The 19,363-nt window shown below is 36.2% G+C and overlaps 2 protein-coding genes across 5 annotated transcripts in view; one reads left to right on the top strand and one right to left on the bottom strand.

Moving 5' to 3' along the window:
* The window catches only part of LOC117985599 (glucose dehydrogenase [FAD, quinone]-like), an 87,329-nt gene extending 76,539 nt beyond the window's left edge, over positions 1-10,790 (top strand). For 2 of the 4 annotated variants that reach the window (XM_069500766.1, XM_034972363.2), the window contains exon 2: positions 8,592-10,790. In XM_069500766.1, the coding sequence (XP_069356867.1) occupies positions 8,592-10,466 (1,875 nt within the window). In that variant the 3' untranslated portion in view covers positions 10,467-10,790. Of the gene's footprint in view, positions 1-2,729; positions 2,754-2,796; positions 3,416-8,591 lie in introns of those variants that run through there. The other 2 variants (XM_069500765.1, XM_069500764.1) reach the window with 2 other exon arrangements.
* The window catches only part of Flo2 (flotillin-2), a 240,649-nt gene that overhangs the window by 194,280 nt on the left and 27,006 nt on the right, over positions 1-19,363 (bottom strand). The window lies entirely within an intron of this gene.

Here is a 19,363-nt window from a genome sequence, read left to right as displayed (position 1 = left end):
TTTTTTGACCGGACTATTCGTCTTATTTATTATCTTTGATTATGAAATGCTTGCCAGGCTCGTTGCCATAACAGCCTATGTCGCATAGCCCCATTGTAACCCACTGCAGGTCACTGAAAGTCGCCTTCCAGTTGTCACAGGTTTGTTCCAAGTTCCCTAACTGTCGTGAAATATGCCGGTACGCTAGCACAAAAATTTATCGTCATTTTGTATAGCATGCCGTATCTAGTGTTCTACATAAAAAATATTATTATTTATAATATCTTTGTGTGATTGTACGCTTTGTATAGAGATAAGCAACGTAACCTCAATATCCATTTCAGTGTTCGGCCGTCAGAATATTATAAATAATGGCGCCATGATCATTGACCATGATCTTGAATATTAGGACATTCAAGACCATCGGCAAAAGTATCTAAACCCGTTTGGAAGATACAATCGAAAATTGTGAATACTTTGTATGAGTAATACCTAACTAATAACTGATAAGGTTGCAATATCCTTCCGTAATAAATAGAAACCTGACATTCTTTTTGATTTACCTCCTCCTCCCTCCTTTCACTGATTTGATTATGATTTTGGTAGGAAATTTGGTAGTTTTCCGAGCTAATCGGTTCCGAGATAATCGATAAAGGAAGAATTCCTTTTGGAAGGAAAGACTTTTGAATTCACTATCTTGTTCCTCCTTCACCGTTCTACCTCAGAGACACCGTGAACGTAGTCACTCTTATGTGGTCGACATCCATTCTACTCGTTCGAAATCTTTTTGCTGAACTTTTCTAATATGAACTCCTGAGGTGTGGAATATCCTTCCGGCGGGGTACGTGTTTCCTGCCGAGTATTATTTTAATACCTTCAAGGCAACAGTGAATACGCATCTTCTAGGCAAGCGCGCTCCAACCTCGACCTCATCATTGCTTTTTATTAAGCATGATTGTCGTCAAACGCAAGCCTATCTCGCAATAAAAAAATCGGCCAAGTGCGAGTCAGGCTCGCGCAACGAGGGCTCCGTACTACAGTCGTATTTTTTCGACATTTTGCACGATAATTCAAAAAACTATGATGCATAAAAATAAATAAAAATTTGTTTCAGAATGCACAGGTGAAGCCCTTTCATATGATACCCCACTTAATATACATAGTTATCTTACTTCGAAAATTGAAAATACCATTTTTTAGTTCATGATCACAATTTAATTTTTTTTATGTGATGTAACCACAAATTCCCGTTTTTCAGATTTTTCCCCTAATGTCTGTTTATAAGACCTACCTACCTGCCAAATTTCATGATTAGGTCAACGGGAAGTACTCTGTAGGTTTCTTGACAGACAGACAGACAGACAGACAGACAACAAAATGATCCTTAAAGGGTTCTGTGCTCCCTTTTGAGGTACGGAACCCTAAAAGGAATTGAGAAAATCAAAAGGAAAGTCAGAAAGAAAATAATTAAAAAAAACGACTTCCAAAACCACTTCAGAGCAAAAAATTACTTGTTTCTAGTTTCTACACGTGTAGGTATGTATGTTAGAGTCGGGCGAGCTACACGCTTTGATTTCTAGATTATTTTATGCTCGCCCGACTTCATACATACATACCTACATACCTACATACATACATACATACATACATACATACATACATACATACATACATACATACATACATACATACATACATACATACATACATACATACATATGTACATACATACCTACACGTGTAGGAACTAGAAAGATAAGTTATTTTTTACTTTGAAATGGTTTTGGAAGGGTTTTTTTAACATTTTTTTTTATTTTAATCTTTTCAGTGTAAGTAGTCGTTGCTTGATACCTAAAATATCAATTCACCATCAGAAATTCCCGAATCCCCACGGCTTAGGAGTTCAGTACTTTGCAGCATCAGCATTGAGGAGTTGGGATCCGAAGTTCAATTGTGTAGTCTATGCTTAGCACCAAAAATAATATTGCATCATCCGCAGTTCCTGAATCACTATAGTTTAGGAGTGCTGTACCCTACATCATCAGGGTTGAGGAGTTGGGACTTGGAGTTCAAGCATAAGTCGTTGCTTGGTACGCGCACGATCGGATACGTGCTCTGAGTCCCAGCAGTGATGAGTCCTATGTTATTTATGAAAGCTTTAAGGGCTTCATTACATTTCAAATCCAGCGAAAAAATGGTATTTTGGTACGTTGTAAAAAAAATAGCTTTAAAAAATGTACAAAAATACCATTTTCACGCAGGATTTGAATTTAGCTGGCCTACACGATGAAATTTTAGTGGTTTAGAGCCGTGACTAAGTGAATAGTTTTAAGCAGTACTATCCATTTCAGCCATTTACCTATCTACCCTAGTCTTAAAATGAATAAAAAAATATCGAGGAATGATTGGAAAAATTCGCGAACCAGTAGAAATAAAGTAATAAAATGAAATTCACCATAAGAGCTTTCACAAGCCTCATAACTGTTGGACAATGTTGAAAAATTGGGCCCAAAATGACGCATGGCCCTTTCTCTCAAAGTAAAATTACTTCATTTTCACACTACAATTAATTTATAATCAACTCAACAGGAAATCAATTTCGTAAGTATGAAATGACCTAACAACATTAATTAATTTATTACTCTATATTATGAATTGCTCGGGTGTTTTATCAGAAATATAAGTATAGATTAGAGATTGTAATGCAATACAACTACAATATAATGAATAATCTCACAACCCAATGTTAGAAATGCGGCTCTGCACTAACGCACGTAAGTGTCCTAAATAATATTTTAGCTATTTATCGTTAGTATATTTAACCATAATGTGCATCTTCACAAGAAAAAATACATAATTCTTGTTTCGTTTTGCTTTAGTGACGCGAGATAAAAGAGGAAACTTCTATATTGGATGTTTCTTCCCGGCTCTTCTCAGTAATACCTGTAATCTGAACCGGCGCGGCGACGGGCGCGCTGGCGGTAGAGACTAGTCTGTAGTCACAGACAGACAAGAGACACTAACTAGTGTTTTCCTACATGAAATAAATAAATTTTAATTTTGATAGATAACATCGTGTGACTTTATTTTGTTAGATTAGTGAATATAAGTACAAATATATAGCATTAGGTATATAACCACAAAAAAAAATTACCTTCGCAATTACGAAAAAACCGTCGAATAATGCCCTTTCACCTTCCCCGAGCGTAATATGGCTTCACACTTGGGCGGATTATACTAGAGCAGTAACGTGCCGCCCGCCCTACTCTGCCTAGTCCGCCACAGTCAGTGTTTAACGCTTAGACAGCCCGTAGTTTACAGTTTTCGGACTTTTTAAATACTTACTTCCAAGTTAGACAATAAAGTTTGATAAAGCGACTTCCGTCGTAGTAGCAAACATTCGTCAGGATAGTGCTTCTCGTAGAAACCTCTAGAGGTAAGTTGTGTATGTGGCGTGTGTTTTTGTTACAAAATCTATATCTATCCTGATGATATGATGTCCTGAAATATTTTTGTACATCAAAGGAGATGTTTCAAATTGTGCCACATACACGTACGCTTCCTTAAAAAAATTGAGAAAAATCCCTTTATCACGGAAAAATTATAAATAATCTGTTTAAATGTATAGTTTAGTGCTACAAAACTAATTTTAAATTATTAATTTCATGAATTTTCATAACGGTCTGATTACTGATATACCTACAAACTACGATGTTTTGCTTATAGTAAAAAAGTATATGCCATTAACTGACCTGACAGTCTTAACTGTCAATCGCTTTATGTCAAATTGATTATGGTTTATGTCAAACAAAACAAACAAACGTCATTTGATGAATGACATCTTACGTTGGCCTTACCGCCATGATGGATATTTTTTTTGTGTTGCAATTAACATGCGTACCTAAGTTCTTGTTTTTGTACCGGCAAAGAAATCCATTTCAAAGAAAATGTTATTTCGAAACGCTATTTTAAGTTATCTTACCTATTTTCAGTATACTGTAGAAGATCTGGCCCCCGGGCCCATACATTCTCGATACATCTCCTTTCCGCCATTTATATTTCTGTTCAAATGTATTTTATACAATTTAGGTTTCTGTTAAGGCGAGTCACCGAGGCTAAGCTGAAAAAACTGGTTTGCTAGATCAAATGTTTTAGGTATTTACTATTAAATAATGGCCTTGCTAAAAATATACAATATACCTAAAGACATTGTCTAAAGAATGTGCTACTTTGATACACAATAGGAAGTACTTCACTCGATCAAATAAAATCTTGAAATAAACCGAAATAAAAGTCTAAAACGAATTATTTAATACTAAAATTTCTCACTTGGCAAATAATTTTTATATGGAAATATTTGTCTATACTACAGAGAACCTGCTAAATTTTAGTTTTCAACAGGACTTCTATAAATTATTAAATTCAAATTTAACGTTTGAAACACGGAATTTGAACGTTGCCAAGCGGTTTACTTCAAAGCCGCGCTGCCCGCCTCGGTGACTCGCCTTAAAGGTAAACAAGATAACCCTAAATATAAAATAATAAAAAAATATTTCCTGATCAAATAACATATTATGTATTTTTGTATTACACATGAACTTCTAATCCGCACGTTAGGTCAAGCCCAAATCAAATCACTCCCTAGTTACACCTATTTTCATTAGAACGCATCACTAGACATAGAGTTACATAACAGTCAAGGGCAATTAACTATTGCATCGTTTAAAATTCTAATGACATCTTGATTCTTGACACGGTTTATACCTACTTGCGTTAAATTAGCGTAACAATCATGTCTCTTCTTAGAAAACAACTGCAATTGATGAATAATTACATTACACAGCTAATTACATTAAAGCGAAATGAACATTTGCAAAATACTCGTAACAACGTATCTAAATGGGGTCATCCGGTAATTTTATTATCGACGTCTATGTTTGTGGGAACACCCAAGCGTCAGTACTACGAATCATACAAAACTACACGGATGGAGATCAAAAGGCTAGCTAACTGTAAGGTAATTAGAGTATATCGTAACTGTATAGGAAAAAAGATGAACCGGATTAATAAAAACATAAATCTTTAAACTGGTTCACTGATTGAAAGTTTAAAGCCACAAATTACAAAAGCCGAAAAAAATAATATTATTGGCTATAAATACCTTAAATTAATTAATATTAGACGTACTGGATATAAAGGTATATATTTTACCACCATTACTTTTTTATAACTAAGTATAAAAAGTTCATGAGAGATTACCAGAAAAGGTTTATTGTTTTAAATGTACAGTCGAATTTTTTGTAACTTTCATTTTGCTAAGTTATTAGAGTTTGTTTTGATTTGATATGAATAAATATGTGGACACACCGACACATAGGACGTTTGTGCACTCATCCGTATTCGGTTCGTATCCGTGATTTTTCGAAGTGGCCGTCATATATCCGTGATTTTACGGATAAGTGCACAAACGCCCTTACGCTACAAATAACATAATTCAACATCAATAGTTATTTGTTTTACAAGGGGCCAAAGTGATATTTTTGTTCCTCAAGGGCGTTATTTTGAATTTAGAGCGAAGTAAATGATTCCAAAGTAGAATCCTGTGCGCAGCGAGAAATTTAATATACCTACGCCACCAAATATTTTAACGAGTGACACATACTATTTTTCATCACTACCTATGAGAAAAAACTAGTCCCTACTCGAAACTCGTATATTAAAATTTAAAAGTTTCAATAAAACACAAATAATATGAAAAAAATAAAGATTTAAACATACTAAAGCACGGACGCGGACCAATCAGAAGAGAGAAAACTCAAACTCCTGTAAGAACAAAATTGAATTTTGTTCTCGCTACACTCTAAAGCTAATTTTCGTTTTTCGAATATACTATAATGAATGAAAAATATAAATTCACTGGAATAGCTAAATAATATTTCAAAGCCGCGTGTCACTTGTACCTACACTAAAAACTATTTTATATAATATGGATGTTTTAGGAAACTCGATTTACATTTTTTATGTGTGTTAATCGAATTCTGGCTAAGCAGAATGTTTTTATGGTAATTAAAAATTTGTTGTGTACCTAGCAGGATTTTACAAACTCACCCACGCATTATCGGTAGGAAAGTAATTTTCAGTGCAGTGATAGGTGCATTTGCCGATTCAAAAGTAGCTAGGTACCTACTTGTAAAAGTGAGTTTGATTAAAAAATATTTCTATGCTATTCTATTTCTACTCTTAACTTTAATTAGATACTTCAAGTTAAAATGCACTTTTCTACAGTACGCGGCAGAAAATAATGTACATCGACCTTTAGAATGAGATTTCGGCTTTGTAGAGCATTGTCTCTGTCACTCATACCTATGTGACGTTTTGTCGGACTCAACAACAGAGACAATGATCTACAGAACCTCTATCTCATTCTAAAGGTCGATGTACATTATTTTCTGCCGCGTACTGTACTTGTACGCTGTGTCGTAGGTAAGAAGTAGTACCTACGCTATAGAGGTATTTATATATTTCATATCAAATATTGAATATTCTTTTTATAAACAATTGAATTATTTTCACGATACAAATGTACTTGGCCCACTTGAGCTATTTCTAAGAATAAATAAAGCAATTCACGATATACTTATAACTAAAACGGATAATGAATTAAGTAGCTACTTATTGAAATAAATGTTAAAATAATAATGGCAATTTTACGCTTTATAACTCTAATAAAAATCATTTTTAACCGACTTCCAAAAAGGAGGTGGTTCTCAACTCGGCCCGTTTCTTTATTTTTTAATGTATATGTACATCGATTTTTTCGAGGTTTCTGGACCGATGAGCAAAATTTTTTTAATCAACAGAGGATGTTAAGGTGGTGGTCCCATTTTAATTTCTGGATCCAATTCCTCAATCCTGATGCTGCACGGTTACTGCCCGCCTAAGTTATCAAGATTCAGAAAGTGTTCATAGTGAGTTAATATTGTAGGTACCAAGCAACGATTTCATAGTTGAACTCCATGTCCCAACTCCTCAACCCTGATGATGTAGGATACAGCGCTCCTAAACTATAGTGATTCAAGAACTGCGGATGATGAAATATTATTTGAGGTACCTGCAAGCCTAAAGTACATTATTGAACTTCGGATCCCAACTCCTCAATCCTGATGCTGCAAGGTACTGAACTCCTAAGCCATGGGGATTCAGGAATTTGTGATGGTAAATTGATATTATTGGTATCAAGCAACGGCTTCATGATTACACTCCAAGTCCCAACTCCTGATGATGCAGGGAACAGCACCCCTAAACCATAGAGATTCAGGAACTGTTCCTGGTGAAATAATATTATTGTGAATGCATAGCATAAACTTTGTTATTGAATCCAAGTCTTAACTCTTCAATCCTGATGCTGCAAGGTACTGAACTCCTAAGCCGTGTGGATTTGGAAAGTTTTGTTGGTGAACTGATATTTTAGGTACCGAGCAATGACTACTTACACTAAAAAGATTAAAATATAAAATATATTAAAAAACCGACTTCCAAAACCACTACAAAGTAATAAATAATTTGTATTTCTACACGTGTATGTATGTATGAAGTCGGGCGAGCATAATAAACGAAACTAGAAATCAAAACGTGAAGCTCGCCCGACTTCAACATACATACACGTCGTGTAGAAATAATAATTATTTATTAGTTTGTAGTGGTTTTGGAAGTCGGTTTTTTATATTTTTTATTTAGAAAACGTTCGTTATTCTTTCACTCTTACATTTTCTGAATCAATCACAAAATACTGCGCGGTTCTTTTTTAGTGTGCTGTCAAATCCTTAGAATAAGGACAAGATCATGACTAAGGCAGTCAAATCAGGTCAAGTCACAAGGTGAATCCGAAACTTAGGTCCGAAAAACAAAAACACAATATGCGTGAATGTTCATGTGTGGACAAATAATGCTGCGCCCATTGACTGTTTTGTCACATCATTCGTCTTCTTACGTCTTACGTTTTTATTTCTATACCTGTATAAGAAGCTACTTTTTACCTTTGGGGTAGCATCCTACCATTGATTAAAGGCTAGAAAAAAAATCACTTAACAAACCTTCTCGTATCACATAAGAGTGTTCCAAACGCTATGTGACTTTTTTTACATTTGTTGTATGGACAAAATGACAATAATCAGACACTTAATAAGTTAATATTAATGAGCAACGTTTGTAAGCATCAAAAAACGTTTCAGTATTCAGCTGTTAACCTTTAGAGCGATCATGCACGCACTCATCCGATTCTAGTCCGTAAAAATACGTTCCGAAGTAGTCACAGAACTATTTGTATGGTAGCTTACGCACTACATCCGACTTCCGTCATCTGTGAGAATATCTTGGATGTGCCTCGGATTCAAATCGGATATATGACGTAGGTATATACATATGTCTAAGATGTCCACAGAATAGCTTGGATTTGGATCAGAGATCGGATTAGTGCTTGCAAGCAATATCCGAATTCGATCAGAGTTTTTTATATCCGTATTTTCACGGATTCGGATCGGATGAGTGCGTGAACGCTCTCACGTATAAATAAACTCTTGTACTAATATAATCGTTTTTTTATTTAATTTCAGATGAAGAACCAGCGTCGAGCGCTGATGTTGGTGGCGACTCTATGGATATTCTTCACAGTTTTTATTCCAATTGACACACAGTTTGCAAATCCGATTTCGTCCTTCATGCAATTTCTTCAAGAAGGCACACATCAACAAGATAACGAGCCACCAGACCAAACAAATTTTCTTTCGGAATATGACTTCATCGTTGTCGGTGCTGGTACAGCTGGATGCGTGATAGCTAACCGTTTAACAGAAATACCCGATTGGAAAGTGTTACTTGTAGAAGCTGGTGTGAATGAAAATTATGTTATGGATATACCTATTCTAGCAAATTATCTTCAATTTACTGACGCCAATTGGAAATATAAAACCAAGCCCTCCGACAGATATTGTGCCGGCTTTGAGAACAAGCAATGTAACTGGCCACGTGGTAAAGTTGTCGGAGGTTCTAGCGTGCTGAACTATATGATCTATACTAGAGGTTCAGCACTCGACTATAACAATTGGGAAGAAATGGGCAATGAAGGATGGGGGTGGAATGATGTTCTTCCTTATTTCAAAAAAATCGAAAAATTCAGTATTCCTACACACGACAATCGCGAATATCATGGACAAGACGGTTTCTTAAATATCGAACATGCACCTTTTCGTACAAGTAAAGGCAAAGCATGGGTAAAGGGAGCGCAGGAGTTAGGTTTTAAATATAATGATCATAATGGGGCAAAGCCAGCTGGTGTATCTTTTTTACAACTCTCCATGAAGAATGGAACGCGACATAGTTCGAGTAGAGCGTATCTTCATCCTATTAATAAAAGAAAGAACCTCCATTTGACTAAAGTCAGCATGGTTACAAAACTCATTTTTGATAATACGAATACCAAAGTAATAGGCGTTGAATTAGAAAAACGCGGCAAGCGATATAAAATATTAGCCAAAAAGGAAGTTATATTATCAGCTGGTGCTATTAACTCTCCTCAAATATTGATGCTTTCTGGAATAGGACCCAGAAATGATTTAGAATCTCTAAATATACCGGTTATAAAGGATTTACCTGTAGGCTATAACCTTATGGATCATATTGCAGCCGGTGGAGTACAATTTATGGTACAACAGCAAAATGTAAGCCTTTCTACAGTATATATATTGAACCACTTGGAATTGGTGTTCAAATGGATGAGAAATCACAAAGGTCCTTTGTCAGTACCTGGAGGATGCGAGGCGCTTGTATTTATGGACTTGAAAGACAAATTTAACGCAACAGGTTGGCCTGATATAGAATTGCTTTTTATAAGTGGAGGCCTTAATTCTGACCCCCTATTGCGAAGAAACTTTGGCTTTGACGAACAAATTTATTCTAATACATACTCTCCATTAGGTAATAAAGACGTTTTCATGGTATTCCCCATGCTCATGCGACCTAAATCCAGAGGTAGAGTGTTGCTGCGAAGCAGAAATCCAAAAGTACACCCAACTTTGGTTCCAAACTACTTTGAATATTCAGAGGACTTGCAGAAAATTGTCGAAGGTATCAAAGTTGCTATAGAGATTTCAAGGCAACCATCCATGAAAAAGATAGGAACAAAGTTGTATGATGTACCTATTGCAGATTGTTTAAAATATGGGCCATTTGGCAGTGATGCATACTTTGCTTGTCAAGCCCAAATGTTCACTTTTACAATTTATCACCAAAGCGGAACTTGTAAAATGGGATTAGAGAGTGACCCGTCATCAGTTGTAGATCCTAGATTGAGAGTACACGGAATTGCCAAATTGAGAGTAATCGACGCTAGCGTAATGCCTGTTATAACGTCAAGTCACACAAATGCTCCAACATACATGATAGCAGAAAAAGGCGCCGATATGATAAAACAAGACTGGGGGGAAAGATGATAAATATTTTTAATAGTTTAATTAATTAATAAGCTCGACTGTGATGTTATTATATTTAAGATTAGAATATTATTAAATTACATACATAGTTCTTATCTGTTTATAAGTTTGGTATTTAAAATTTTCCTAAAATGTAAAACCCATTAGTTAATATGCCTGATAAATATCAGGGCAATAATAATGTTAATGAAGAAATCTCAATCTAGAAGTAAGAGTCACCAATGTTATGCAATGTTGAAAAATATTACATTTTTAGATTAAGGTGAATAGAATAGAATAGAAATATTTTTATTCAAATAAACTTTCATACAGGTCAGATGCATCTACCACTGGTACAGAATGCCTTTGCTACCGAGAAAAACCAGCAAGAAACTCAGCGGTTGCTCTTATCAAAGATTCGTTACAATATTATGTCATAAATAGAAGTAGGTAATTGCAATCCTAAAAGCTGTGATAGCCTAGTGGCTAAGACGTCCGCCTTCTAATCGGAGGTCGGTGGTTCGATCCCGGGCACGCACCTCTAACTTATGTGCATTTTAAGTACATACTTAAATATCACATGCTTTAACTGTGAAGGAAAACATCGTGAGGAAACCTGCATGCCTGACAGTTCTCCATAATGTTCTCAAAGGTGTGTGAAGAATGCCAATCCGCTCTTGGCCAGCGTGGTAGACTATGGCCAAACCCCTTCTCATTCTGAGAGGAGACCCGTGCTCTGTAGTGAGCCGCCGATGGGTTGATCATGATGATGATTAATTGCAATCCTGTGCACTGTAAGGTATGTTTCCATAACACTATACCTACAGTTCAAATCGCCAAGCGCCATCTAACGCAAACTGTGCGCGGCGAGTGGAGTCGCGGCGCGGCGACTAATGTCGCAGCGCGGCGAGTAGAGCCTCGGGACTTCCAGTGGCGGCTGATACACGGTGATATGAACGAGGGTCAGCTAATCAAACTCATTACATTCCTCTTACATCAATGGTCACAATAGACAGAAGGCTTCGTTTAAATTGATAAAAAATCCGCCTGAGTCGTCACTGATGTTACTCATGAATTCAATTTTATATGGATTTGTAAAAACTAATACAGTATTTTTTTATGTAAATAAATAATAAAAAGATGTTCAAGTACATGGACGCGTTTATTCAAACTGAAATAGAAATTTTATGCATATTAATTCTACTACCAATTCTGAAGGAAATTCTACTGAGAAGAACCGGCAAGAAATTCAAATTCGGCAATAAACTCAGTTTCTTACCGGCTGCGACAATTTTTTTTACATGAGGTTATATGGGATTGGAATTGGATATTTTCTGATACATGTAGCTGGGCCAACTGTTCGTATACAGTGAGTAATTACGTTTTATGCTGGCAGCGTCAGGGTTTGCTCTTGAAATCACGACAGGCGACTTTGCTTGGCAATCTATCCAACATGCATTTATGTTGTATGAAAGCGACTATTGATATTGATTGATTGATTTGGTTGATGATATTTTCGCGCCGATTTAGTAAGGATCTGAAAGTATTCAGAGTATGTGAATTTCATAATTATCATAGCTTTAATATTGCACAGTATGTACCAGAGATTTAATATTTTATAGTTTAATACAGATGAACTCTATTGCAGCGCGAACTTTTGCTCTTGATATCACGATAGGCACCTTTGCTTGGCAATCTATCCAACAGCCAACTGCAACATGCGTTTACGATAGGAAACTGATAATATTTTCACACCTATTCAGTATCTTAAATCCTTAGGATCTGAAAGTATTCAAAGAAAGAAGCTCCATAGCTTTAATATTTAACAGTAGGTATGTGCCAGCTGATGTAATATTATAAAGAAGTGAAGTTGGTAAGTTTGTTTGTAGGTGGTAATCTCTGAAACTACTCAACCGATTTTGAAAATTCTTTCACCCGTAGCTACATTATTCTTGAGAGACATATTTTATTTCAAAAAATAGAGATCTCTACGAAAATTATAATAAACTACCAGTGCGAAGCCGGGGCGGGTCACTAGTATTTTATACGGCTGATGTCTACGTTATCTTCTCAAAATATCCTGTACGGTACGAAAGTACGCTAGGAGGTATCTACAGTACGCGGCAAAAAGTAATGTACATCGACCTTTAAAATCAGATAGCAGATTTGTAGAGCATTGTCTCCGTCGTTGAGACCAACAAAACGTCATATAGGTATGAGTGACAGAGACAACGCTCTACAAAGCCGAAATGTCGTTCTAATGTCCAATGTACCTACATTACTTCCTGCCACGTACTGTATAGCTATATTTCATTTTATTAATTTCCTTAAAAGGGGACTGACAAGTGGCCATTTACCTTACGCAAAGACAGCGTAGAAGAAGGCAGCGTAAAGAACAGTTAAGTGAGCTACTTTCTTGATAGAACGCGAGAAACTTTCTTTCTTGGTAGGAGGTCATGGCAAAATTGGTAAAGATCACCGTTATGGTTGGTGCTGGGTTCACACGATAAAGGGTAACTTTATGATGCCATATATTATTGTGTCAGTCAAAAATTAATTCAAGTCAGAAAATGCGACAAACAGGCCTTAAGGTCCGCATTTTCTCGCCGACTTTGCCCGATCTTGCACATCCGAGTTCCGAGTACGCTCACGGCATTTATAACCAGTAACCAGCGCTTTCTTTGGCAGCTCGGAGATTTACAGACAGACAGGTTTCTTACAACTTATCACCGGTATCACAGACACTAACCGCTGCTGATGTGATCAGTGCTTCGATAAGTTATTTTTATTATAGCAATAGCGCACCTTCGTCGAATAAATTTTAACTTATGAGTACATATGTTTAGGTAAAGCATGGTACTCACTAGCCGTGTAGCATGAAACGTTTCTGATACTGTATCAATTCTGTTCCGTGGTATCAACCTGCAAGTGGGTACGGCTCGTCCACGGTCACCGCGTATCCAGCCACGAGCTACGTGTTGCCGTCCACGCGCACATTTCGAGCCGCCTTTGTGTTCGCAGTGATACCGCCACTCGGCACGGCGGGTCACTGCGAATTTACTGCGCTCCACGCGCAAGCGGCTCGCAGCGGGCTCGCGCCTACGTACTCACTAGATACAGTATCAGATACTCAAACGTTACATGCTACACGGGTAGGTGAGTACCCTGCTTTTCTCGCTGACTTTGCCCGGTCTTGTACATCAAATTTTGTTTTCTTTATCATAGCAATTACGCACCAAACTGTCTTTGTTATATTGTTCTTTGCTGAAATTTTAACTTATGTTTAGATAGGTAAGGCCCGTATTTTCTTGCCGACCTTGCCCGATCTCACACATCCGATTTTTTGTGCCTATTGGTTCAAATCTAAAGTCTCCGCTCGCGAGTTCTACAACCAGCGCAGCCTGGAGACTTACAGACAGATGAGTTTCTTGCTACTTATCCCAATGTCGCGGACACTGACCGTGGATGTGATCGCTGCTTTGATAAAATATTTTATTATAGCAATTGTGCACCAAACTGTTTTTGTTATATTGTTCTTCGAAGGAATATTTAATGTAGATATTATGTCGAACTGTCTACGTGACTTCGTTCGTGTGGATTTAGGTTATGTCACTCTCCAGGTCTTTGACTATAGGTACCCATGCCAAAAATTACGTCGGTCCGTAGCTCAACGTGATTGAAGGACAAACCAACAAACAAACACACTTTCGCATTTATAATTTGGGTAGTGATTACATTCTACATAATGTAGCTAGATTATATGAATTATTTGATTAATTCCGCTTCAATAATCACGGTATCATATTTTGCTACATGGATGTCCAATGTAAAGTATGATCAAGATTGAAATAGTAATGGTCAGATCTGTAACATACCGATCAAATTGAAAACGTAATCACCAGGGTGGCGAGGGAAGCTCAACATTAGAGAAAAAAATACTTAACAATTTTTAATCCCAGTCCTCCCCGTCGCAGTCCCATAATATATCTCACACTCTGACAATGACGTGACCGGTTTAGACTGTTTGTCAATATCTTATTCTAATAAAATCTATAATGTTTTTATAATTTCGTTCTTTTTGCTATACAGGGTCACATGAATAATGATATGTAAAATGTAAATGTAAATAAAAAAAATATAAATCGAAACTTGTGCAAAATTTCAGCTTTCTAGCGCCAAGGTTTTGGTCCGAGAAACATTAAGAAATTTGCGTCTGGTAGGAGAATGAATGAGGCAAAGGTAGCCGCCGTCTATCCATTGAAAAAAATCTCTAGGTATACCTATACGAGTATAGAGCCGGCTAGGTGCAATGAGCATGTCATCCACAGAGTGGCTGCCATCGAATGGATGCAATAAGCTAAAATAGGCAACGTTGCAAGTCACCACGAAGTTTTGTAAAAGAAGCTTCTAGAAATTTATTTTTAACAATCTGCATATAATAAGCTTTATTTGAGTGTTTTTTGTTTTATAATTATTTTTATCATAAATGAAAGTTATAAGCTTTCTAACAAAAAAACTTCAATCGAAATTTTTACTTTTTTTTAGAAACTTCCTATGAAAATGATAAAAAATTATACAAGCAACAAATTTTAAGTCCTTAATTTATACAATAATTATATCAAACTTGCCATAGCAGGCTAAGAGAATTTACAAATGTTTTTAAAAGGAGGTGGACGGCAGCCATGTTTACATCCTGCCCTCTCCGTCTCCTCAGGCGTCGACGCGTCGTCGGGAGACGGAGAACGGTAGCAGTTAGCACATTAATTCTTCATGTGTCCCGGACTAGATATTATGTTTAAAATTACTCAAAGAACATCTGTGGTGAAGGGCCAATAAATGAATATATAAGTAGCGTAAAAAATTTACGCCACGCCCCTTTTTGCTCAATTATTTCTACACTATAAATAATTAATAATTATATTCATGATTTTCCTTAAGTTTATAAGTGTTCCGACGTTTGTCAATGCGACAAGAAAACGGGATATATTTATAACATAATTATCACTTACTATGTTTCTGACCTAAATAAATTAGTTACAAATTCTAAGAAAAAAAATTGGTTGAGGACTGAGGTTAACTGGTTATTGTGAAATAAGTGGTCTCAAAAATGTGGCGTTTGTACTATTTGACCCAGAACCCCAAGGTTGCGGAGGAGAGATAGTATTACTGTACTAGCCGTTGCCCGCAACTTCATCCGCGTGGATTTAGGTTTATAAAAATCTCGTGGGCACTTAAATTTTCCGGAATAAAGAGTAAGTAGCCTATGTCACTCTCCAGGTCTTTAACTATACCCATGCAAAACCGGCCAAGTGCGAATCAGACTCGCGCACTGAGGGTTCCGTAGTACAATCGTATTTTATCGACATTTTGCACGATAAATCAAAAACTACTTACTAGATCTTGTTCAAACCAATTTTCGGTGGAAGTTTGCATGGTAATGTACATCATAGATTTTTTTTAGTTTTATTATTCTCTTATTTTAGAAGTTACAGGTGGGGGGGAGTCACATTTTACCACTTTGGATGTGTCTCTCGCGCAAACTATTCAGTTTAGAAAAAAATTATATAAGAAACCTCAATGTCATTTTTGAAGACCTATCCATAGATACCTCACACATATGGGTTTGATGAAAAATAAATTTTAAAGTTTCAGTTCTAAGTATAGGGAACCCCAAAATTTATTGTTTTTTTTTTCTATTTTAGAAACTTAATATTTACGAAACCATTCCATTAATTCTTGTAATTTCATATGCAATCGACTCAGCAACTAATTGTATATTTCCGGTGCTAAATGAATACGCACTTGGTTGGTTTGGTAGTGCAATACCAAATATAGAGTCACGCACACACAGTTCCGTACCTTGAAAGGAAACATAAAGTTGTTTTGGTTAAAATATGACACCGTCTCAAAAACCGTCCGTCTATCCGTCCGTCAGAGCTGCTTATTTCAGTAGGTACCTAGCTGGAATCTATAGATTTGAAATTTGAAGTAATTAAAAAAAATGCTAGCTTCGAATGCTCGCTCACAACAGTCACAACAGCAAATAAAAAGGCGAGTTTACATCAAAAAAGGTATCAAATAAAAGGATGTCATTTACACATTCAGAACTAAATTTATAAATACTTATAAGTATTTATAGTTTTATTTATTCGCCTAGTTTTTGACTTATAATAAAATAAAAAAATTACTACAAAATGTATCTTTTAAGTTATTTTTTTAAATACACGTTCTTAAAACGGACTAAAAAGTATAAAATATTTACTATAGTTAGCTATGAGAATACTTGTAAGATTTAAACGGGAAACGTGGGGCGCACGCAAAACGTATAAGAAATAAAAAGTTCGATGGCCAAGATGTAGCGGTAACAACAAACAAGTTTCTACAAATGAGCCAAATTCCAACCTTACAGCTCTTACTTACTTTTTAAAATGGCTGTGACACAAACGGAGTATACATAACTATATAGGTTACTTGATTACTACGGAACCAATAAAATATAAGAGACTAAGGCAAAAACAAGGCACTCGCATGTGGAATGGCCTCCGACAGGCTTAGTCCGCCGCTAGAGAGACCCCAAGGTTTGCATTGTCTCAATCAATCAATCGATCAGCCTGATTGCGTCCACAGCTGGACAAGGCCTTCCCGAGAGCACGTTACCAAACACGGTCCTTCGTGCGACGCGCGACCCTCTTTTCTTTAACAAAAAGTTGTATACATGGTTTTTATTAGGGTTCCGTAGCCAAATGACAAAAAACTGAATTCCCCTTATGGATTCGTCATGTCTGTCTGTCTGTCTGTCCGTCCGTATGTCACAGCCACTTTTTTCTTAAACTATAAGAGCTATCTGTTGAAACTTGGTAAATAGATGTATTCTATGAACCGCATTAAGATTTTTACACAAAAATAGAAAAAGAACAATAAATTTTGGGGTTCCCCATACTTAGAACTGAAACTCAAAAAAATTTTTTTCATCAAACCCATGATATTGAGGTTTCTAATATCATTTTTTTCTAAACTGAATAGTTTGCGCGAGACACACTTCCGAAGTGGTAAAATGTGTATCCCCCCTGTAACTTCTAAAATAAGAGAATGATAAAAAAATATATGATGTACATTACCATGCAAACTTTCACCGAAAATTGGTTTGAACGAGATCTAGTAACTAGTTTTTGATTTATCGTGCAACATGTCGATAAAATACGATTGTACTACGGAACCCTCAGTGCGCGAGTCTAATTCGCACTTGGCTAGTTTTTAATTTACTCCTTAAGGATAGACTACAAAGAAAAGGTGAACAATGTCTCAGCGCATAATGGCCTTAACGCAAAATATCCTTTCTCATTATGTCAAAAAAGAGTGATTTAACACCCATGCTAGGACTCTGTGTTACCGAGCTCCGCAGCCTTCCTTCGGATTCATACAAGTTACGAGTAAACCTATATTATTTAAAAAAAAAAAATCAAAGTAGGTACTCTTTTTGATATAGTCAGTTGTTGGATTTGTAGTAGATTTTTATTTAGTGATATAGGCATGTCGGTAAGATATGTAGTCATAAGTTGTAAAACAACTTTTTGTATGGTTTCGATCGGTACATAATGAATTCCAAATTGCCATGTCAATGAACTCACAAAAACATCATTTTGTCCTTTGTAGGGTAACTGGATACAAACAGACACAAATATATCAAACTAAATAATATTTACATTAAAACTATACCCCGTCCGCGACTTCGTCCGCGTGGACTACACAAATTTCTAACCCCTGTTTTACCCTTTTAAGAATTGAATTTTCAAAAATCCTTTCTTAGCGGATGTCTACATCACAATAGCTATCTGTTTGCCAAATTTCAGCCCAATCTGTCGAGTAGTTTGATCTGTGCGCTAATAGATCAGTCAGTCAGTCAGCTTTTCCTTTTATAATAGACTAGCTTATGCTCGCGACTTTGTCCGCATGGACTATGCAAATTTCAAACCCCTATTTCACCCCCTTGGGGGTTGAATTTTTAAAAATCCTTTTTTAGCGGATGCCTACGTCAAAATAGCTATCTGTATGTCAAATTTCAGCCCAATACGTCCAGTAGTTTGAGCTGTGCGTTGATAGATCAGTCAGTCACTCACCTTTTCCTTTTATATATTTAGAAGATTAAGTATGCCAAGTTGAAATTCTCTGCTACTAGATAAGGTATCTTGGCAGAGAACCAAAAAAAATAGTATTTCTGCCATGAGGAACGTTTACCTCCATCCGTACGCTAACTGATTAAATTAGGAGTTAACTTTCTAATGTAGACGTCCGCTAAGAAAGGATTTTTGAAAATTCAACCCTTAAGGGGGTATTCATCATTGTCAATGCCAATTATCGTTTGCCAAGGTATAATTGAAGCAATTGTCACTTGCAACTACGGCATTGGAGGACATTGGTGGAAATTTTGATTGAAGCATATTTGACCAGCATCAATGGCACATCAATTTGAAAATTGAGAGCAAAAACATTGACAAGACGTTGATTGAAACTGCATCAATGGTACCATCAATTGGAATTGTCAAAAACGTAGTTAAATTGACAATTGCCATTTATCGTCTCGGAGGCCCTTAAAGCATCAGCTATCTGCCTTACAAACTACATAATATTATAAAAATAAAAATAGGCAAAAAGAAATTGAAAAAAGGTACAAAAAGTCATAAAACATTCGCGAAAAATGTATGTGTACACAATAATAATATTATACATATTATACTACACTAATATTAAGAATTTCCGACGGGACCTTTAAAAAACCTAAATTTCCGGGGGCAATGTCGCAGGAGAAAGCTAGTCACTAAGAAAAAGAAAAGGCAAGAAGCCCCAAAACACGTTTTGATTCATAATTTATTAATGTTATCGAAACCCAACCGAAGAATAAAATTAAAAACTATATCACT

This window comes from Maniola hyperantus, chromosome 9, assembly GCF_902806685.2.
Source record: "Maniola hyperantus chromosome 9, iAphHyp1.2, whole genome shotgun sequence".
Taxonomy (NCBI): Eukaryota; Metazoa; Arthropoda; class Insecta; order Lepidoptera; family Nymphalidae; genus Maniola; species Maniola hyperantus.
The sequence above is the reverse complement of the archived record's forward strand: the minus strand, read 5'-3'. Positions and strand labels throughout refer to the sequence as shown.